The 23,704-nt window shown below is 40.3% G+C and overlaps 1 protein-coding gene across 14 annotated transcripts in view; it reads right to left on the bottom strand.

Moving 5' to 3' along the window:
* LOC117289706 (FH1/FH2 domain-containing protein 3-like) overlaps positions 1-23,704 on the bottom strand; it is a 99,851-nt gene that overhangs the window by 48,223 nt on the left and 27,924 nt on the right. For 10 of the 14 annotated variants that reach the window (XM_033770945.1, XM_033770952.1, XM_033770946.1 and 7 more), the window contains exons 5-17: positions 21,177-21,282; positions 20,165-20,259; positions 15,537-15,648; positions 14,684-14,775; positions 13,867-14,010; positions 10,717-10,955; positions 10,376-10,548; positions 9,866-9,970; positions 5,240-5,437; positions 4,498-4,635; positions 1,876-3,936; positions 723-761; positions 147-191 (exon numbers count right to left, since the gene is read on the bottom strand). In XM_033770945.1, the coding sequence (XP_033626836.1) occupies positions 147-191; positions 723-761; positions 1,876-3,936; positions 4,498-4,635; positions 5,240-5,437; positions 9,866-9,970; positions 10,376-10,548; positions 10,717-10,955; positions 13,867-14,010; positions 14,684-14,775; positions 15,537-15,648; positions 20,165-20,259; positions 21,177-21,282 (3,547 nt within the window). Of the gene's footprint in view, positions 1-146; positions 192-722; positions 762-1,875; positions 3,937-4,497; positions 4,636-5,239; positions 5,438-9,865; positions 9,971-10,375; positions 10,549-10,716; positions 10,956-13,866; positions 14,011-14,628; positions 14,653-14,683; positions 14,776-15,536; positions 15,649-20,164; positions 20,260-21,176; positions 21,283-23,704 lie in introns of those variants that run through there. The other 4 variants (XM_033770955.1, XM_033770956.1, XM_033770957.1 and 1 more) reach the window with 4 other exon arrangements.

Here is a 23,704-nt window from a genome sequence, read left to right as displayed (position 1 = left end):
AGTAGACTAAAGAGTAGGAGTTCTTATATTTTGAGAAAATTACAGGATATTTATATTTGTGAGGCAGACTTTAAAAAAAGTGCTTACTTTGTGATCTGTACAAAGCATGCATCTTAAAGCTATCACACCATGCATCATGTACTCACTGTATGGAGAAAACCCTTTATCATTGCTTAACGATGGCCAAGAACCTAGTAAAGTCAAATATACAGGACAATCAAACTAATGCAAAAGGGATACGACACGCTTTACATTAAAAATTGACAGAGTTATATATATTTTGCAACAGAGATTAAACAAAGCCAGGGTGTGTTTCGTTCAGACATTACACAATGGAAATAAGCTTGAATTACTATGACTTGATCTACGATTGCTATGATTTTAGCTTGAATATTATGGATTTGGTTACAGTGCCCCAAAACCATTCACTCTCAGCGACATTAATCTTATCAGAGTCCCATAAATCCCTGCCCACAGGTGCCCTTTGCCTCAGAAAACTACGCTGCCCTTCCAGCCTCATTAATAGATTCAGTACAGTACCCCTAAACAACCCATCCAACACAAATTATCAGAGTTCAGACATTTGGGCATTGATTTACACGACATAGTGTAATATTTCTGCTGGACTTGGGGCAGTGTCTAGTCGGGACTTCTTCCTCAATGTGATATCTACATCTAAGAAGTCGGGGTGCACACCATTCCTAGAGTCATGTTGTACTTACTGCCAGATGGCTTTTCACTATCTCCTTTCTTGCTTGAAACTTTAAAAAGAAGATCAAAAAGTAGGAGGGAAAATTAAAATTTCTCAAAAGTCATCAAATGTCTTATTTTGTGTGAAGATAAATGTTGTTTGTTAACATTGAGATTTATTTTTCTTTGTATTTTTTGTTTCATAATTTATTGGTCTTTGTTCTCCTGACAATCAGCGCACAATGTTTCAAATTGTCGAAACTCTACTTAATGTATACTTTGACCTCAGTTCTTCTCTGGACCTGCAGTTTTCCCTACAAAGAGATGTTGTCCACATAGTTATGTAATACCTACTACTAAGCTACTCAATAATACTGCCTACACTTTCTTTTCTTCAAGATATTTATCAGAACAAATAGAACAAAGACAGTTCTCTCAAAAAAAACTTTCACATTTTTCCTGATCACAGCAAATACTCCACAATGCCAATTGTATTTCAAAATACCAATCTAAACGGGATAAATTCAGCTGGTAGAAATGTAAACAAGGTATAAAAGAAACTACTGAAACACTAAAAACAGCTTAAGGTTAATAATTAAAAAACAATATGGAATCAACCTTAAAACTTTATGCAAACCTCTTGTTCGAGCATGTTTACACTGTGAATAAAACAACGAACAGTCAACAGTTTTTTAAGTTTAACAACTTCAAATAATGAAAATTGTTCAATACCACTCAGCCAAAACTGTCTGTACACTTAGGTTAAGCATAATAAAAACGACACATTTCTAAACTTGTCAATCTTTTGTCAGCATTAATAACAATGGTGTCAGCTAACAATGACATCAAAGATGACCTCAAGCTCATGCCGCGTTTTTTATATTCAACAGAATCTCATAATTAACTTGTATCTCTTTGTTTCATGACATAACAAAACAACTGAAGATACAAACAAAAAAGAGCATACAACACTCCGAAAAATGTAAATAAACTGAACATGTCCAACAATGGTGCTCATGCACTATTTAAACTGTCAACTTTGACCTGAAAAACAAAGAGTTGCAACATTATAAGACAGAACATTACTAAGTCATGCTGAATGGTAAACCATGCAGGGTACCACTGAAACATCCAATCACATGACGAAATGTTGCCATGCCAATAAAGAAGTTGAGTTCTACTCACAAGGTCTAACTGGAGGATCATGGTACGTATTCCTTATCACAAATTTAGGTTTGTCGTTGTCCTTTCTCCAATTGGGCGACTGGACATCCTGGTTGGTATCGTCCATCGAGGCGACTCTAAATCTTGGTTGGAATGTCTGAGAGGCGTTTTGATTTCTGTTGCCCTCTTCCTCCTCATCAGGAGTTGCAGGGATGCCTTGAGACAACATGGCAAGGACATCGTCTTCCTTATTGACCTCAGGCCGTTTCCTCCCTCCCCGCCCAAGATCTGTCTTCCCTTCCTTGGACTCATTTTGAGGGATGTGACGTTGACTTGACGCTTTCTCTGGCTCAGGGATGACAGGAGAAAAACCCTGACTCAGCAACGACAACACATCTTCATCGTCTTCTTCCTGTTTCCTCTTTGATGAAGCATCTTTCTTGGACTTCTCAATTATCTTCTTGTCCTCTTGCTTCTTTGCCACAAGGGGTGGCTTCAAACCCTTACCAACCTTAGCTATTACATCCCCATCATCTTGTTTGAAACTTTTCACTTGTCTCATGTATTTATCTAATTTTGTTGACAGATTGTCACCTTTGACTTCATTTAGATTGATCTTGGGTACTCTGCTCTCTTCACCATTCTGGACCTCTTTAGGAGCCCTGTCCATCACTGACTTCTTAGACGTACTGCTCTCCTCACTTGGAAGCCCACCACTAAGGAGAGCCATCAACTCATTCTCATCATCTTTCTTGTGATTCATTTTTGTTTTCTGTCCCCTATCTAATTTCTGCTTTGTTTTCTGGACAGGTTCTGGTTGTTGCAGGTTTTTAAGGCCATCAGTCTTAACGAAGGTGGTCTTGGCAAGTCTGTTGGTGTTTGATATGTCATCGTCATACCCAGGCTTAGCTGGAGAATCGTAGAATGTTTGCACGAAGCTTGCGTCCGTTATCCCGTCCAGAGAGCCAATCTCAGAAACCCCTTCCTCTGTGTCTGAACCGAGAGAGGATTCATCATCATCATCACGGTCTTCTGGGCCTGGAAGACCCTGACTGAGCAGCGCCATAAGGTCATCATCATCACGGTCTTCTGGGCCTGGAAGACCCTGACTGAGCAGCGCCATAAGGTCATCATCATCCTCATCAGATGGTTTTACCTTCTTAGTAGGGCCTGGAGTTGTTGTGTTTGGAAGCTGAGCAAACTTAAAATTTAAGTTTCCTTTGACGGTGGATGGAGTCTTTGTGACCGAGGCGACCTTACTGGCGTTTTCATCATTTGCCAAGACTTTTGGTTGTTGTTCATCTTCACCTGTATAAGTGCCATCGAGTGAAGATGAGCATCTAGTGTCATCCTCCTCACTAAGCCAAGAAACCTCATCTTGATCTTGACCCTGATGTTTTTGGAAATCATCTGGAGGGGCGAGGCCGACACTGAGGAGCATCATAATATCATCCTCATCTTCTTCTTCTTGCCTCTTATTCCGACTCCCATTGTCTCTTCTCTTGATGGAATTTTCACCGTCATTTGACTTCAAAGATGTCATAGACACCTCTGAGGATGAGACAATGTTGGGATGAGCAGGCTTGACACTTGAGACTTCATCCTCCGTGATGCCCTGTGGAGTGTGGTTATCGGCGTCTTCCTCCGGTAGAGTCAGGTATCCTTCTGAGTCAGACACGATCATGGACTCACGGTCCGCATCTCCGCCATCAGTCGTCACGGAGACCGTGTCATACCCAGCCAATGAGGACATGGAGGAGGATGGATGGATGGGCGTGGCAGTTGTACCAGTTTCCGAGGAGGCATAAGTGTAAGGATCGTACCTTAAACCCCCTCTCCTAAGTCGCTCAATGGCCTCCTCACTCACTGCATCCTCCAACTCTTCTTTAATGTCTTCCAAGTTTCCTTCCGTTAACCGGTTTCTCACCTCTTCCTGTTCATTATCCACTTTCTGTTCCTTGGACGCTGCAACTTTGCCTGCGGCTGGAAGCTTCATGGTAAAAGTCTGCTCTTCATCCTCTGTCTTCACCTCTGAACCTTTCCTTCTATCATGTGAACTTTGACCCTTGACTTGAGCCAAACCTTTAAGGAAGTAAATAGGGAGAAGGTTGGGCAGGTAAGCATGGCAAAATGAGAGCATGCCTTGGAAGATAAATAATAAAGGAAAGTAGTTTTGAAAAAGATTAGTCAAGCCTGGGACCTTATTATGCAGACGGGGAAGAACCTTGTTTCTATTAATAGTAATTTCGTTTAAAAATTTGAAGGAAATTAGAAAACAAAGTATAGGTAAATCTTGAAGAAATCTGTAATGACATTATGAAGCCCATGCCTTGGAAGAAAATAATAAAGAAAAGTAGTTTTCAAAAAGATTAGTCAAGCCTGGGACCTACTTATACAGATGGGGAAGAGCCTTGTTTCTATTAATAGTCATCTCAAATCTTGATTTAAAAATTGAAAGAAATTTATCAGACAACCTTCAAGAAATCTTGTAATAGCATTATGATGCCCATTCAGAGATGGGTGTTCGTATTGGTTGTATGTATTTGAAGTAGTCGAGGGCAGGATTCTGATGTCTGATTCTGATTTAGTGACGTCAGCATGCGTTGTCTGTTATTTCCCATCATGCAATACACATCCTCCTACCTCCCGCTTGATCTAAACCCTCCGAGGGCACTTTCTGTTTGTCGTTTCCGCTGCTGAACTTTGACATGAGGGACGCGAAGCCACTTCCTTTTTTGGGAGGATTCTTTGGTTGTGCTGGTTCTTCATCCGGCGTGTTTCCTTTGACGTAAATAGATTTTGTGTTTTTATTTTTTAGAATGATGTGCAAGAAGAAATGTGGATAAAATCATTTAAATTCATCATCAATAAGAACACAAATAAAATGGAACAATATGCACAGTAGCTTTGTCAGGAAAAAAGGTCAATTCACAACAAAAGGTCATATTAAGGATACGACCCTGTGCCAAGGTCAATTGGCAATAACATCAGGTCATTGTGAAGAATTTCATGCTGAAAATAGTATATAAAATGCATCAAAATGTATTAATTTTATGTGCAACAATTTCAAATGTGAAAACCCAGTACTTCTGCTTGTCAAGATGTATTAATTTTATGTGCAACAATTTCCAATGTGAAAACCCAGTACTTCTGCTTGTCAAGATGTATTACTTAAAATAAAATACATTATGCATATTCAGGTCTGTGTACATGTCACAACTCCCTTGAAAAATATCCAACCTGTTTATTGATATTTATTCTTCATAAGAAAATAAACAAGGCTGCAAAACAAGAAATTAGGAATCCATTAGTGCTTTATCTGATTGAAAAAAACAAAAGTAGAAACTGTACACACTGTATACAAATTGTAAGACGGCTTGCTTACTTAGCTTCGCCGAGACGGGCCGCAGTTTTGCTTTTAATGATATTTCTTCTTGATTTGCCTTCCCCGCCTGGGACACCCATCCCTCAACAGTAGGAGCATCTTCAACCTCTTTCTCCTGCCTCATCTCTCGGCGTCTTCTCCGCCTCTCAGCTAAGACCTGCTGTAGTTCCCCGGCACCCTGGCTGCTCTCTGGCTTGTCTTGAAGTTACAGGGGGAAAGGAGTTCGGAAGAAGCGTCAGAGCACAGTAAAGGATGCTCAAAATGCTGCCAAGGTAACATGCGGTTAGGACGCCTTGAATTACTATCACACACCTAAATGTACGCTGTCTCTGCTAAATCCATCCAGAGCTTACTTCACAAGTCATGCAGGGTATCATTCTCCGCACAAAAATTTGAATCCGAGTTTTTTTGTTTTTTCAATCTTGTTAATAGGATTGGAAGGGTCAGGGTTCAAGGGTCATGCTAGCATCATCGAGGGTAGGTATGTGTCATCATTCTGTAATCCACCTGAGTTATGATTCGCTGGAGCTAACGGATAAGTTATAAGCCACACCATGATCTCTACATGCTTATGCTAAAACCAAATTTAGCTGCAACTGAATGATATGCCAGGCCAAGCTGAAACAAGGTTCTCCTCATTTTTAGGAATATTATATTCCAAGGCTGTGTGATCGAACTGGTTACAAATCACAAGATTCTAACCCATTTCATTCTTTGAAGACAAACATTTCCGTAAATTTTCATAGAACACTATTCATTTCCAAGTCAACAAATCCAGAGCATTTGTTAGCATCTGTCACACGGACATCCAATCAAAGATTCAAAATCTTGTTCACCCTGTCGTAATTTTTCGTTCTTTTAAAATTGTTCACAACAAAATTGTCTCCTTTCCGTCAGTATTCATAGAAATCTATCCACTTCCACAATGGCAAATCTAAAGCAACTGTTTGCCTGGCAGTAAGCTCCATCGATCACACCAGCATCCTGTCAAAGATTCATCATCTTATTCGCACAGTTTACATGTATATCCTTCAAGACCTTCCATGTCATTGTTCACCAAATCTGGCAAGGGGAGATGTCAGGCCACCCTGGTCGACCTGTCAGAATCTTAAAGATGGATGAGTTGTTCTTAAGCCTTTGCATCCTCAGCTCTATACCTTACGAGATTAACAAGCGCTGGGACTAAACCTTTTCTAAAAATGGCAGTGATTAAAAATGTCTAATCCCAATACGTTGGCGCATTGCAAACGCCCCGACCAACATCCACTTAAGAAAGCCTGGAGAATGTCATCCGATGAAATACACCGTAGTGATGACTTAACTCCGTGCCAGTCAATGTTTATCCAGTGCAGCTATCAACACACTGTGACTCAAACCACCATCACAACATTGCAAGACACCCCCTGTCCTTTCTTTTCTTCTCTCCGATAGCAAGTTGAACCTCATGAATTGAAATCAACGCATTTTTTTAATGGAAGGGAGCGAGATTCTGGATCAGCACCATCTGCTCTGATGTTTACTTAGTCTGTGACATTTCAGAGGTGTTAAATGTGACGGAGCGGTAGCGTAAGGCAATATGACTTGCCGATTGTTCTGAAGACCCGTCCAGTGTTAAGACAGACGCAGCGAGGAAAATGATATTTCACGCATGGCGGGAGAAATACAGAATCCTGCATTCGCTCTTGTCACATCGAACATGTTGGAAACACCAAGTGGAATTAAAACTCTATAATGGGAAATTGAGAAACACTGGCACAGAGTGAATTAATCTGGGAGCAACAATCTTGTATTCGCTTTGAAAATCAAAGAAACTGACAGCTTGGTTGGGTTTATTTATAAAGCTCAACTTCTATACAATGATGGTTAGAAGTGCAATTTCATGAAGCAATAATTAATCTGAAATGCTATTATCGCTAAGAAATCCTCAATCATATCAACAGCATCTTTAAAAGTAAACATCAACACAATGCATCATCCAAACGAAAATAACTCTCTTTCGAATAAGGTTTTCAGGCGTTTTGGAAAGAAAAAAACCTAGACGATTGAGAGTGTTGACTCTTCCAAATTAATTGTCAACGACCCCCTTTAAAAATGACAGCGGCTTCTTTGGACTGTCCCCATTTCAATCTTCAATCCTTCAGAATGGAAGTGTGACTATATTAGGCGAGATTGTTCAACTCTGTCTAAAAGAGAGCACAGAAAGAAATCACAAGAAAGATAGGAAGTATATTATAAAGCAGACGGCCGAAGTGTTGAGATCATCACTTGGTTGCTAGACAACCATCGTCTGTCTTTGTGAGATGTTACCGGGTGGTCTAGATATGTTAATCGATCCAGACGATTTTCCTCCTCTGATGCAGAATTATTAATAACATACTTTGAGACACTCAATTTTAAAGGCAGGGTATACTTTTAGTTAGTTGTCTAAGAGCGGTTTCCTCACTCGGTGTATTCCACATATGCATAAAATAAAACACCTGTGAAAAGTTGGACTCTATTGGTCATCAAAGTTGCAAAAGATTATTGAAAGAAAAGATATTTGTAAAATTAGGTGCTTGCAGATGCCTTAAACTTTGGTAGTGAAAATTACCTCTTCCTCTTAAACTCTACTACTTTAAAGGGAGACCTCTACTACTTCAAAGGGAGCCAATTCTCACAATGTTTGATACTATCTACAGCTCAATTGCTCCTCACAAAATAAAGATTTTACTGTCATTAAAAGTGTATTCTCTGCCTTTAAAGGATGCTCTTCACAACGATGACAGTGGGGTTGAAATATGACTGTATTAATTTTTCAAAGCTAAAGTAACTGGGATGAAGTGCCAAACGTCAGAAGGTGATAGCAGTAAGCGCTGACTACACCAGTATATTCACAATGGAACAATGAGATCTTCATGTGGAAAATGTGAATGGAATAAAGTGAGCAGAACCAATATTAAATCATACAAAAGGGTTAAGTCTGTATTAGAAAATCCTAAACACATCCATAGGAAGAAAACAAAATCACAAACATCCACAAAAATCCCTCAGCTCTTAAAAAGATCTCCACACCTCTCCATCATAAAGCCAACTTAATCTTCCTGAGAAATATGATATAAAAGTTTACATCTTTAAACAGAAACAAGCACCCAGCATCTCATCACCAACATTTTAAAGAGATGAACATCAAGCTTCCATCAAGTTTATACTGTTGCAACTGATGCCTAGCTCATTTCTTGCTCAGCAAACAAATTTGCCTCGCTCATTTTCATCTAAACAGCTTTATAAAACTGGACCCTGCTCACTTCCAACTTGGCAAATAAAATGTGTTTTTAAAAACAATATTTCCAGCCGCTGTGATATACATCTATATTCAATAGGTCAATTAAAATATAAGTGTTGCTTTCAATAAACTTTAGAGGGAAATTGGAATTTTCAGAAGCCATGAACCCTGGTTGGCCTGGTCTGGATTCGGGATGTCATCTTGAACAGCTCACATGATATCAATATCTCTAATTGAAATGCCCTTTCCCCCCCCCCCCCAAGGGTAAATATACCTTGATCCTTCATCATGAGCCTGAATTCCAGGCAAGTACATGTCATGGTTACAACAATACAATCTTCTTTCCGGCTAGAGCGATATTCCATAAAGCTGCCTTGCTGATATTAACTCTTTAAGCTCATGACCAATATACATGTATACATGAAATGAAAGTTTAATAAGACTATCAAAGTCACCAAAAAAAAACATGCAGCCATAAGACCACCCAAGCGAAAGGTTTTTAAAATAAATAAAAAATATATCCAATAAACACATCCTAATGCTTGCATTATTGGCACATCACTGCATCACTGCATCTCTTATGAGCTTGCACTCTACAGAGCTGTAGCTCTATGGAACATGGTCAACATGTAGAGAATTAATTGTTAAAATGCAATGAGGATCGCCTGTAAATGAAGAAGAAATGATTTATAACATTCAAGCAAGCCGCACACGCAGGGGGGAATGTTAAATCAGGCAGAGAAGTAGGGAAGGCATCGGTTGTTTCTTTGAGGGTGCTGTGCAAGCTTTAGATTCTTCCAGGATAAGTTGAGGAAAACTGATGGAAATGGTGCTTCCAAAATTTCTTATGGAAATGACTGGAAACTTGCGAAAACATGTGGGAAACTTTTAAAACCTTGAGTGTGGGACAATATTGATCAATCGATCAAACCTTCCAATATTGTTTTTATTGGCATTTGTCATTTAAAGAAGGGAAAATGTATAGAAACTCTCTTAAAGGTTCAAATAATTTTTTTTTAAGGAACCAGTGTTCCAACTGAAACTTTTCAATGATTTTCCATTAGCTTTGACACACTTTTTGTTATCAGGGTAGGTTCTGCACGTAAAATAATCTAGAATGTTAGCACGCCTTTTTGCGTACTTATGGATAGCAGCACTATGATATTGGGCCCAGGTGTTCCAATTGGAGGCAGAACTTTCTGATCAGTTTAGGAACGAATTGTATTTTCCAACATTAAAAATCCCTGTAGAGGAGACCTGTTACTATGGGTACCATGATAAGCAGAAAAGAAAGAGGGGAGATTTAGCGCTCATTGGGTAAAGCAGCCATAGGGGGGGGGGGGTTTAGCCATGCCTCAACTCACTGGCTGGTACTGGCCTTAACTCGTTGGGTTGGGGTATTGCCTTTGCGATTATATCCCCCGGTGCTGATGCCTGACGTATTCTTCCTCGCCTCCATGGGATTTTGGCTACGTAGGAAAAAGGTCATTATTGGTTTTTATTTTGTTAACGATTATTTGCAGCTAAAGTCAACCAATATGGGTAAAAAAAGGGAAACCATTTTTTTGATTTTACATGTTGTTTCGTCAGAGCCAACTTTTCTGATTGTCAACACTGCAAAACAGGAAACAAATAAACTTTACACAAAGTTATGTGACAGGCCCTTCCCCAAAAAGAAAAAAACAAAACAATACCCCTTACCTCAATTCAAGAAGTATTTCTGAAATAAAACTTACAAGATTTAACGTAAAATGAATTCCATTAAGTCACAGTACATTTTCAGAACTTAAACACAGAGAATTTAAGAAGTGCATTGCTGGTACGGTCCTTGACTCCTCACACAAAATCATGAAGAAAAAAAAAACAAAACTTACTACTGCTGTTTTCTGAGGCGCTAAAATCAGTGGTTCCAGCCGACGTATCCTCCCTGCTAGATCCGTCTCTATCTGGAACCCTTAACCTTGCCTTCCTCTCTTCCAACTGCTCCTTAACGGTCATTTCAGAGGAGAGAGACGAGTTGTCGATGGAAACTCTTGGGCGACTCCTCCTGGACCGGTAAAGATAAATAAGGAACCATCTCAGCTCCTTGGGGAGTATACAGCCTGTGCTGCCAAAGCCCACAAACCTTAACAAACCACAAGAACCATCTCTACCCTCAAAGGTACCCATTCACCAAACCACCCACCCTTATTTTGAAAAACATTTGATGACATACCTATTATCCCGTCTCCTGTTGGAATCATGGACCCTATCTGCATCCTGAGGAGTCAGTTCCTTCCCAAGATCCAATGATCTCCTTAACTCCCTCCGATCTCCTCCATACTCAGCCGTCGGCTTCAAGGATCTCCGTAGACTCTTTCGATCGGCCGTCTCGGCACTACGACGGTGTTTCCTGAGATTATGTTTGCGTTCTACGGGAATATCAATGTCACCATCCTCTTTCTTCAGGGAGTACTGGATGCACAGGAGGAAGAAAGACATTTTTTTATAGCAGGGTCCATTTAAGGGTTCTGTTATCCAGACTTTTAACAATCCAGTGACTGAGTGTTAGGGGTTGATCTTACAAAGCACTAAGATTGATCTTAAGATGAGTTGCCAGTATTGCCATTGTGATGTGTGTTGTGATATTACACTTTGCTTAGTAATAAATAGTGGTTTGCAGTTAACATCAATTTTATTTTTTTGAGAAATCGGGCCCTGGCTCACCAAACTCAAATGCTTGTGTTACCAGAACTGAAGAGTGTGGGTTCAGTTCCGAGCCATTGACCATAATCACTTTATTAATAGAAGAGATTTTCCTCCATGTTTCTGGCTTGGTTTGCAGCATCACCTTGCCAACCAATACAAGGATAATTAACCCTTATCCTTCCAAGTCTTTCTATATCCTCTTTGCTAGAATGAAGGATTCAAAAGGACTAAATATTCTTATCAATGGGTCAGTCATTCCAATCTTCGTCCAAATAATTGTGGTCTAGTGTCTTGCTTAAGGACACAAGTGTATTGACCTGGACTCGAACCAACACTCTACTGATCAGAAACACCACAGCTTGAGTTCGGTGCTTTTATCCACTCGGAGGCCACCACACGTAATAGTCCTAAGGTCTAATGGAGATATTCTTGAACTTATTAGAGCCCAAGGATCAATCTATAAATCATCATTAGCCATTCCAGTGCAAACTGCTTCTCCATACTAACATCCTAATAAGAATCACTAAGAGAAATATCTGGACTTGTACACCCCTAATGAAATGTCACAAGACCTTTCAAAGTAAGTGCATCTTAAGTCTTCACCAACGTCTCATGGATCCTGCTGGTTAAGGACATTGCCACTAATGGGTTTACCTCAAGTTACAACTCTATTTGCTATCCTAGAAGCTCCTCTTATAAACACAGCAGGGTTGGATGTACTGAAAGCTTGACAAATTGATTTGAAGCAGTGGCGCAATGTGCTTTCACCAGTCCTTCATTTAAAGAAATACAATGACAACTATAAACGGCCCTCCTTAAAGAGATTATATACTTTAGATAAGAGTGTTGTCTATCCATTTTTTAAATCACGATTTCAAACTTCTCTTATAAACACAACACGGCAGCAGGGTTGGATGTACTGAAAGCTTGACAAATTGATTTGAAGCAGTGGTACGTTGTGCTTTCACCAGTCCATCATTTAAAGAAATCAAACTAGAACTAAAAACTGCCCTTCTTTAAAGGAAGTGTATGTTGTCTACCCATTTTTAATATCATGTTTTCTCTTATAAACACAGCATGACAGCACGATTGTATGTACTGAAAGCTTGACCAATTGACTTGAAGCAGTGGCGCATCGTTAGAAAATGATGGTCCTTGGATAATTGCTGCTTGCGTGTACTTTTCTATCAATTCCAGACTGGAATTTGTAATATTTGTCCATTAATATTACTAACCCTGTACTCTATCTTTAATGTGAGCATAATCTGTATTTAACTACATACACATTTATAGAAAGGATTAGATGGAAAACAGGCTAGACAAAATTCAGGGCTTTATTTTTCAGCAGGCTGAAATAAGACAGCTGAAATTGCTCATTCCTGAAAATGTGACATGATTTAATGCGCAGTTATAAACACCACTAGACATCACTGACTCATAGTGTTATCCAGAGGGGTGTCTGAGTATCTTTTGGACACATTGTTTAAAGTTTACACTCCCTGTTTTTTCCTGTCATTTAATGTGTTGTAAGTGAACAATTTAGACACCCATTTTTTTGAATTGGCAGCAAATTTTGACACTTTCTACTAAATCCAGGCTAAAACCCTTTCTGACTAATCATTCAATCCAACAGAGAAATGGATGAACCTGCTCGTGTTGCCCGTTTCTTTTTTTGGGTTTATCAGACAAGAATGACTCATTCTGTCTACTTAAAAACTAGCACAAGGCCCGAGAGAGATTGGGTTCTAAATATAAACCATATGGTTCGTTTATCTACTGGAAAATCAGCATGCTGTCGTAAATTTTTGTATTATTATTGTTTAAAGTGGTAATTATTAATTTTTAAATCTTTTTATTTTGAAAGTTCATATTGCTTTTGACCTGTGTGATGCAGGTTTGATATTTGTTCAAATACTTGTTCGTGTGGTTGTGTTGTCATGTAGCATTGAGAAGACTCTGCTTTGGTCAGATCATTTTTTTTAAATAAATTTGTGTATTTACCCTTTCTTTCTTTCTTTTTGTAAGAGGAATTTGAAACTTAGGAAATTGCAGGAGAGGGAAAAGTTGCATTTTTTTTTTTTTTTTTGGGGGGGGGGTCTTTTAAGGAGAGTAGCTTTGTGCAGGACTAGAGCTAGGATAAAAAGATGGGATACGATCAAAATAATTCCCCAGTATGTCATTTCTTTTGTTGCTCTATATTTTTCCTAAAATAAAGACAATGGACACTATTGGTAATTGTCAAAGACCAGTCTTCTCACTTGGTGTACCTCAACATATGCATAAAATTATAAACCTGTGAAAATTTGAGCTCAATTGGTCGTCAAAATTGCGAGATAATAATGGAAGAAAAAACACCCTTGTCACACAAAGTTTTGTGCTTTCAGATGCTTGATTTCGGGACCTCAAAATCTAATTCTGAGGTCTTGAAATCAAATTCGTGGAAAATTACTTCTTTCTCGAAAACTACATTATTTCAGAGGGAGCCGTTTCTCACAATGTTTTATACTATCAACCTCTCCCCATTACTTGTTACAAAGTAAGTTTTTAATGCTAACAATTATTTTGCGTAATTACCAAGAGTGTCCACTGCCTTTAAATACATTTAAATACAATGAATTTGGCTGTGTAAGTATGGTAGTTGGATGTTTAACTTAATGTCTGGTGGCTAGACTCCTACCTCATACAACTTGAACTGTTCCACCAGATCTAAATCAGTCCCCTTGCCACTCATCAACTGCTTGGTAGTCTCCTCGATTCCTTCTTGTTCCAGGGAGTCTGTGATGTCATAGAAGGTATCCTGATCAGGTATTGCATTCAAGGTCTGACAAACAAATAGGAAACCAATAATTATTCATCGAGGATTTGAAAAACCCTTTTATCTTGGAACTTCTCAATCATTATACTAGCCAAGAAAACAGAACAAGTCTCAGTATCAGATGTGGCAGGTTAACCCCTGAGAATTATTCCAGGGAAAACCCATGCAGTCAGGAAGTGACTCCATCATGAATGGAACCAGGGTCTTAGAGGTGGAAGGCAAGGAAAGATACCACTACTGACAGTCAGGAAGAGACTGAAAACCCAATCCACATAGTGACTCCATCATGAATGGAACCAGGGTCTTAGAGGTGGAAGGCAAGGAAAGATACCACTACTGACAGTCAGGAAGAGACTGAAAACCCAATCCACATAGTGACTCCATCATGAATGGAACCAGGGTCTTAGAGGTGGAAGGCGAGGAAAGATACCACTACTGACAGTCAGGAAGAGACTGAAAACCCAATCCACATAGTGACTCCATCATGAATGGAACCAGGGTCTTAGAGGTGGAAGGCGAGGAAAGATACCACTACGCCAACCCAACCACCCACTGTGGCTTTAAAATGTAGGACCATGGATGGAACGTACTCCAATGTACTGCAATCTACGGAAAATGACTTACCTTATTAATAAGGGACATGGTGTAGACCAAGATTTCAGAATCTAGAATGTCTTACCTTATTAATAAGGGACATGGTGTAGACCAAAATTTCAGAATCTTGTCCCTCATCCTTCAAGAGATTCATCACATTGCTCCATGTTTGCTTCCCTGAAAAATAATAATATTACAAATAATATATGTACCAATTTGCCTGCCGATGCTATAGTCCAAAGGAACTGGTTTTAGGAATGCTGAAAGGCCCAATGAACAGTGTAACCGTGTAAGGTGCTTTGCTACGATCACTAAAAGTGACTAATTACAATGCCCGTTGTTCACTATCCTCTGGCAAGGAGATATAACTTTCTGATCACAGTCCTGCAGCCGATTTCAAGTAACGCTAGGATTAATCCTAACTCGAGTAACTCGTCCTACCCTAACTTAGGACCTGTTCAATGCGTCCTACGTATTTGGATACGGAACTGAACCCGTCCTAAGTCCTAAGATTAATCCTAAGTTAAGAAGAGTTTGGTGAAATCGACAGAGAGTAGGGGTTAAAACTAGATTATCCTCATATGGGATTTCAGGCATTACATAGTGAGGTATCAATGTATATTTGGTTTGCCATAACACCATGTGTACATCTACTTGCTCGGTAAATTATGTTCTTATAAGAACTTGTCTTGCTTTATATATATATTACTACAGCGGAGTAGATTTTTTGGAATTTGGGAGACTTTTCAGTTCCAAAAAGAACCATCCTACTTATTAACTACTACCCAGCTGGAACGCAAGGAAGCAGTCGGGACTACTACTTTAGCTAAGGTGGATCGAGGGGATTTCTCTGCCGAGGAGTGAGTTCTTAATTGGGCGCAACTAGCTTGCTCTAGTCATGGTCAGGAGACTTTATTAAGACTGTGTTGATAAGTTACCTTGTTCTTTATCGACTACACACGTTGCCTGATACAGAACTGTAGCATTTGATTCTGAGTATTCAACAAAGACTAGGAGCAGTTTCAACGAGGTTTTCACCACCAGCCGATACTGCAACAAACCAAAGTAAAACAGAGTTATGAAATTAGAAAACATATCACTAAAAATGCATTCAGCTATGATCTGCAAAACTGCACTGAATTTGATAAATGTTAAATTGTGCATTAAGGATAAAGAGTATATTCTGTTTAACCCTGACGGCAATCTGGATTAAGCACTGTAAACATGGTATACTCAGTACTTTCCTGAGTTCAGTGGGGGGTAAAACCCACAGGCAAATCACTCGGGTGGGATTCAAACCCCCTGACACATTGCTAAAGCAGATAGATGTCTTACCACTTGACCTACGAGCTTTCCCGGTGGATAGAGGCATATCGGTGTAAATTAGGTAACACATTTGTTACTAACTAAGAGGTTGTTTTAAAGGTATCATACAGGATTGGTAAAAACATCATTGTTTGACAAGTCTAAAAGCTTGTACTGATGATGAAGTTCATACTAGAACCTACTTTTGGATTGCTGCTTCATGTCTTGTGTGTGTGGCACGGGGCAGAGCAAGAGCAGGGTTTGTCTTTAACTGTTTCAGTGACTAGCCAGCATGACCAGTTCATGCTAGTTCATACTAGAACCTACATTTGGATTGCTGCTTCATGTCTTGTGTGTGTGGCACGGGGCAGAGCAAGAGCAGGGTTTGTCTTTAACTGTTTCAGTGACTAGCCAGCATGACCAGTTCATGCTATTTCATACTAGAACCTACATTTGGATTGCTGCTTCATGTCTTGTGTGTGTGGCATGGGGCAGAGCAAGAGCAGGGTTTGTCTTTAACTGTTTCAGTGACTAGCCAGCATAACCAGTTCATGCTAGTTCATACTAGAACCTACATTTGGATTGCTGCTTCATGTCTTGTGTGTGTGGCATGGGGCAGAGCAAGAGCAGGGTTTGTCTTTAACTGTTTCAGTGACTAGCCAGCATGACCAGTTCATGCTAGTTCATACTAGAACCTACATTTGGATTGCTGCTTCATGTCTTGTGTGTGTGGCACGGGGCAGAGCAAGAGCAGGGTTTGTCTTTAACTGTTTCAGTGACTAGCCAGCATGACCAGTTCATGCTAGTTCATACTAGAACCTACTTTTGGATTGCTGCTTCATGTCTTGTGTGTGTGGCATGGGGCAGAGCAAGAGCAGGGTTTGTCTTTAACTGTTTCAGTGACTAGCCAGCATGACCAGTTCATGCTAGTTCATACTAGAACCTACTTTTGGATTGCTGCTTCATGTCTTGTGTGTGTGGCATGGGGCAGAGCAAGAGCAGGGTTTGTCTTTAACTGTTTCAGTGACTAGCCAGCATGACCAGTTCATGCTAGTTCATACTAGAACCTACATTTGGATTGCTGCTTCATGTCTTGTGTGTGTGGCACGGGGCAGAGCAAGAGCAGGGTTTGTCTTTAACTGTTTCAGTGACTAGCCAGCATGACCAGTTCATGCTAGTTCATACAAGAACCTACATTTGGATTGCTGCTTCATGTCTTGTGTGTGTGGCATGGGGCAGAGCAAGAGCAGGGTTTGTCTTTAACTGTTTCAGTGACTAGCCAGCATGACCAGTTCATGCTAGTTCATACTAGAACCTACATTTGGATTGCTGCTTCATGTCTTGTGTGTGTGGCACGGGGCAGAGCAAGAGCAGGGTTTGTCTTTAACTGTTTCAGTGACTAGCCAGCATGACCAGTTCATGCTAGTTCATACTAGAACCTACATTTGGATTGCTGCTTCATGTCTTGTGTGTGTGGCACGGTGCAGAGCAAGAGCAGGGTTTGTCTTTAACTGTTTCAGTGACTAGCCAGCATGACCAGTTCATGCTAGTTCATACTAGAACCTACATTTGGATTGCTGCTTCATGTCTTGTGTGTGTGGCACGGGGCAGAGCAAGAGCAGGGTTTGTCTTCAACTGTTTCAGTGACTAGCCAGCATGACCAGTTCATGCTATTTCATACTAGAACCTACATTTGGATTGCTGCTTCATGTCTTGTGTGTGTGGCACGGTGCAGAGCAAGAGCAGGGTTTGTCTTTAACTGTTTCAGTGACTAGCCAGCATGACCAGTTCATGCTAGTTCATACTAGAACCTACATTTGGATTGCTGCTTCATGTCTTGTGTGTGTGGCACGGGGCAGAGCAAGAGCAGGGTTTGTCTTTAACTGTTTCAGTGACTAGCCAGCATGACCAGTTCATGCTATTTCATACTAGAACCTACATTTGGATTGCTGCTTCATGTCTTGTGTGTGTGGCACGGTGCAGAGCAAGAGCAGGGTTTGTCTTTAACTGTTTCAGTGACTAGCCAGCATGACCAGTTCATGCTATTTCATACTAGAACCTACTTTTGGATTGCTGCTTCATGTCTTGTGTGTGTGGCACGGTGCAGAGCAAGAGCAGGGTTTGTCTTTAACTGTTTCAGTGACTAGCCAGCATGACCAGTTCATGCTAGTTCATACTAGAACCTACATTTGGATTGCTGCTTCATGTCTTGTGTGTGTGGCACGGGGCAGAGCAAGAGCAGGGTTTGTCTTTAACTGTTTCAGTGACTAGCCAGCATGACCAGTTCATGCTAGTTCATACTAGAACCTACATTTGGATTGCTGCTTCATGTCTTGTGTGTGTGGCACGGGGCAGAGCAAGAGCAGGGTTTGTCTTTAACTGTTTCAGTGACTAGCCAGCATGACCAGTTCATGCTATTTCATACTAGAACCTACATTTGGATTGCTGCTTCATGTCTTGTGTGTGTGGCACGGTGCAGAGCAAGAGCAGGGTTTGTCTTTAACTGTTTCAGTGACTAGCCAGCATGACCAGTTCATGCTAGTTCATACTAGAACCTACATTTGGATTGCTGCTTCATGTCTTGTGTGTGTGGCACGGGGCAGAGCAAGAGCAGGGTTTGTCTTTAACTGTTTCAGTGACTAGCCAGCATGACCAGTTCATGCTAGTTCATACTAGAACCTACTTTTGGATTGCTGCTTCATGTCTTGTGTGTGTGGCACGGTGCAGAGCAAGAGCAGGGTTTGTCTTTAACTGTTTCAGTGACTAGCCAGCATGACCAGTTCATGCTAGTTCATACTAGAACCTACTTTTGGATTGCTGCTTCATGTCTTGTGTGTGTGGCACGGGGCAGAGCAAGAGCAGGGTTTGTCTTTAACTGTTTCAGTGACTAGCCAGCATGACCAGTTCATGCTAGTTCATACTAGAACCTACATTTGGATTGCTGCTTCATGTCTTGTGTGTGTGGCATGGGGCAGAGCAAGAGCAGGGTTTGTCTTTAACTGTTTCAGTGACTAGCCAGCATGACCAGTTCATGCTAGTTCATACAAGAACCTACATTTGGATTGCTGCTTCATGTCTTGTGTGTGTGGCACGGGGCAGAGCAAGAGCAGGGTTTGTCTTTAACTGTTTCAGTGACTAGCCAGCATGACCAGTTCATGCTAGTTCATACTAGAACCTACATTTGGATTGCTGCTTCATGTCTTGTGTGTGTGGCACGGGGCAGAGCAAGAGCAGGGTTTGTCTTTAACTGTTTCAGTGACTAGCCAGCATGACCAGTTCATGCTAGTTCATACTAGAACCTACATTTGGATTGCTGCTTCATGTCTTGTGTGTGTGGCACGGGGCAGAGCAAGAGCAGGGTTTGTCTTTAACTGTTTCAGTGACTAGCCAGCATGACCAGTTCATGCTATTTCATACTAGAACCTACTTTTGGATTGCTGCTTCATGTCTTGTGTGTGTGGCACGGGGCAGAGCAAGAGCAGGGTTTGTCTTTAACTGTTTCAGTGACTAGCCAGCATGACCAGTTCATGCTAGTTCATACAAGAACCTACATTTGGATTGCTGCTTCATGTCTTGTGTGTGTGGCACGGGGCAGAGCAAGAGCAGGGTTTGTCTTTAACTGTTTCAGTGACTAGCCAGCATGACCAGTTCATGCTAGTTCATACTAGAACCTACATTTGGATTGCTGCTTCATGTCTTGTGTGTGTGGCACGGTGCAGAGCAAGAGCAGGGTTTGTCTTTAACTGTTTCAGTGACTAGCCAGCATGACCAGTTCATGCTAGTTCATACAAGAACCTACATTTGGATTGCTGCTTCATGTCTTGTGTGTGTGGCACGGGGCAGAGCAAGAGCAGGGTTTGTCTTTAACTGTTTCAGTGACTAGCCAGCATGACCAGTTCATGCTAGTTCATACTAGAACCTACATTTGGATTGCTGCTTCATGTCTTGTGTGTGTGGCACGGTGCAGAGCAAGAGCAGGGTTTGTCTTTAACTGTTTCAGTGACTAGCCAGCATGACCAGATACTACTTGTTACATGTCACTAGTTCCCAGCTTTTTACTTGCCAATACTACATGTACTTCTCAAAAATTAGGGATGCTTTTCAAAATTTAACTAGCCAGCTGGAATTTTGACTGGTCCTCAGGCGTCTTAATTGGCATTGGCAAGTGGATCACTACCCACATGGGAGTATTGATGGACATTTTGATATAGCGGGTCCGTGCTTATTGGATCGGTCTGGGACCAAGACTTAAGTTATGTACCTTTGATGATAACAATGAATAGAGCCATTGTACGGTGTCAGTGTGTTCAATAACTCCATTCATTCCATCCACATACAGCATGATCTGACCAAGAGCTGGCAAACAAAACAAAAACAGAATTCAAGACATTAGTAAAGAATTGGTAAGTGCAACAACAAAGTAAGATTTGAAGAAACTTTCAATGGTGGGAGTATAATTAGGTGAGGTTTGTGGTAGCACCTTGAAGACGATCAGAGCATACTGATCGAAACGCAAGTTGTCAACCACCGATTCTTTTCAGAACCAACACTACTCCAAAGAGATTTATAAGTTGCTACGGCAAACATCACCTAATTATAAGAACAAAAATGAAAACTCACTGATTTTAAAGGTGCCAAACTGCCACAGAAATATTTCCTTCTGAAATACTGGTAAAGGTATTTAAGCACATGTTGGCCCCCGCCCTCCCCCCCCCATTGTTTCTTCATTGTGAATTCTTTAGAGGTTTTTCTTTTTAGTTGAGTAGGAGGGGTGTACGAGAAGGAAATAGTGTGTCATTTGGAGGGTGGGAGGGGGCTCCCTCTGCCACATATTGAGCATAGCATAATTTGAAATCCGCTAAATCATTATTACTTGTTTCTACTGACACAATCCAAAGAAACATAAAATGCTATGTACATGTATTTTTAAGAAAACGTGAACTTCAAATTTGGTGACATTTCCACAGGTTGGTTATAGGAAAGTTTGTCAAAACGAGAGGATGGGAGCTAATTGCTCCTCGCAACAACAAAAACAATGAAGTACTTTTTAAGAGTTTAAGATGCAACGGCGTCAAAACAAAAAAAGGAAGGGTGTGGTGACAAGTGTTTACCTCTCTATCCAGGAGGTCAGTCAAAAATACTCTAAAAGTTTCAAGAATAAGTAAGAAACTGTTCATAACCTATTAAATACCCTGTGGTTATTATTTTTTATCTTCATGATTTTTTTTAAATTTTATTTAGAGACACATGGCCAAGAGTGGGATGGTCCTCACCTCTGAGGATGTAATTCTGGTAGTTCTGGTCAGCATCTGTTCCCACCTTAATAAGACACGCCAGTCCATCAGCACTGACAAACTCATGTACCAAGTCTTTGTCATCCTATAGTAAGGAGAGAAAGGAGATAAGCGCAGATAATTAATCATTACTATTGAGAAATTACAACTTAAACTGCAAAGAGTCTTTCTCGAAGGCTAAAAAAAGTTACTTAAGGAAACTTATCAGAGTAGCTTTTAAAGCATAAATTCCTTTTAATAGCTGTCGGAATTGCATCCGCACTTTGAACAAGCAAAGCTTTTTTCATTTTCAAGGACACTGTTGTTGCCCCATTTTTTCTGCCAGTGGCTGTTAAATGCGCAGTGGTACCTTGTAATTCCTTATAAAGTGCTATATTAATGGGTCTAATAAATCATAAAAACTTCAAAACCTGTCTTAAACAATTTGTCTTTGCTCAAGCTCATTGATTACCTTATTGGTGGATACATGCGCTATGTAAGACTCATTATTATTATTTTGTAGACATTTACAGACTCCTGACTCTCTAGATCATTTCAATTGTATATTTGAAGGTTTGATCAAGTCTTTCATCTTTTTGATGTTATACCACCTCTTTCCAGAAAACCTGTACGCTATTGGGGTTTTCTGGGATGCTGAGAAAAGCCACCATTCTTTGTTAAGTTTTTGACTTGAGTTTTTGACTTGAGTTTTTGACTTAAGTTTTTGACTTGAGTTTTTGACTTGAGTGTTTGACTGGTGCAAACTGTCAATGCAGCCTACTCTTCCTCTGTTACTCAACGCAATCCTACACAAACACAGCATTTCCTTGTGCTCTATTTGTTACATTATGCCCCGGTCCATGTAAGAGCCACAGTAAGCCACAAGGCTATCGCTAATATCCTCTTCAAATTTACAGCGTCTCACGAGACAAACATAAGACAGGTTGTTGCCGTTGTTTTTCTTCTTAGCTCCCTTAACTTTTCAACATCATCTCCCAATAAAACGACGTAACAACTCCAGATCACCTAGACAATTCAGTTAATGCAATGCTACCTTTGTCATTGCAAACCCTTCTTTTTAAAAAACACCTTTAAAAAAAATACTTTTTCAAAACTAATTGAACCCGTCCTGATCCAGTTCATTTCACAGGGCTTACAATTTACCATAGGACCAGAGGCTAGAGATTTTAGTATTAGGCCAGTAAGCTCATGACTGTACAATTCGCCAGTCCTGTATTTTGTTTAAATTCTAATTATGTTCAGTATTGAAGAATACTTACTCATAAAACAAATGAGATAAATATTCTCTTAGTGCTTCTTCAAATTAAAACAATTTAAATGTAAAATGGTGTAGGTATTTTTTCTCTTCTTCACCCATTTCAATTCTGGTCTTGTCAAAGTACATTATCACTCCGGGTCCCCCCTCATATTTCTTACAGGGGTGAGAGGCACTGTTGATAAACAGGTCTAAAGTAAAGACCCAAATTCAAAGGTAAGTTAGGATCCCTTGGAGAGCTAAAATTCAAGGAGCATTTGGGAACAGTAATAAAGAGGTGTAGATAAAGAGAATGCCCTCTCTATATCATGCCCTCTATATATCAAAAAAACCCAGATACTTATTTGAACACCATTCAGACACAAAGAGGTCTGAAATCAGGTGAAAGTCTTTTAAGACTTAAAAGTCTCTCATCCCTATGTCTTGACCATCCTCCTCCATCTTGACCCGCCTCATTAGCCATGATGACGTTAACAACACAGAGCCCCGCTGTCTCCATTCATCTCTGTCTATACCACCATGGTCCTCATGTTGATGGAGGAGAAACACAAACACCACACATGATGAAGTTCAGTTTAATGGGAGAAACCTACAGCAATGATAGACCCAAACGTTTCCCATCGATTCAAAGGTCACGGAAACCAAAAAGGTCAGGAGGTATTTTTGTCCGCTATTTCAATTTAACTGACTTTGAGGAGAATTTCAATTGGTAATGCAGTAAACTTGACCTTTCAAATCAAATGTTTGACTTGACTGGTGTTAAAGACAGTCATCGCAACATTTAGGGGCACATAAAGAGGAAATTGCCTTTAGTGGCAAACATAACAGTGTTGTGAGTTCCCTGTGGAATTGTGAGTTCCCTGTGGAACTAACAACAAAATGGAGGAAAGAAGAAATCAGTATCAGCTGAGAATTTGAGACAGTGATCGTCTCAAGGTGTCAACATATAAACATGTTTATTGCTCCTACAGTAGAACCAACAGTAGCAAACAAACTAGGGGAAATTACTAGAAAATCCAGCATGCAGTCAGGTCTTTGAGAGGGCAATTTAATTTCCTTCTTTATAAAAGGCACTTCCATTGGACAATTGCAAAGTCTAGGGGAAACTTCTGAGCGGCACCAAGGCCAAAGAGCAACAGAGGTCCCCCATGCCATGGCATTGATGTGATCCAGGCCTACATTTTAAATTGCACAATGAAAAAGACAGACTAAGTTATTTTGAGGAGGGACGACTCTCAGGGCATCCGTAAAC

The sequence above is a fragment of the Asterias rubens genome, chromosome 4, assembly GCF_902459465.1.
Source record: "Asterias rubens chromosome 4, eAstRub1.3, whole genome shotgun sequence".
Lineage (NCBI taxonomy): Eukaryota > Metazoa > Echinodermata > Asteroidea > Forcipulatida > Asteriidae > Asterias > Asterias rubens.
This window is presented reverse-complemented; position numbering and strand designations above follow the sequence as displayed.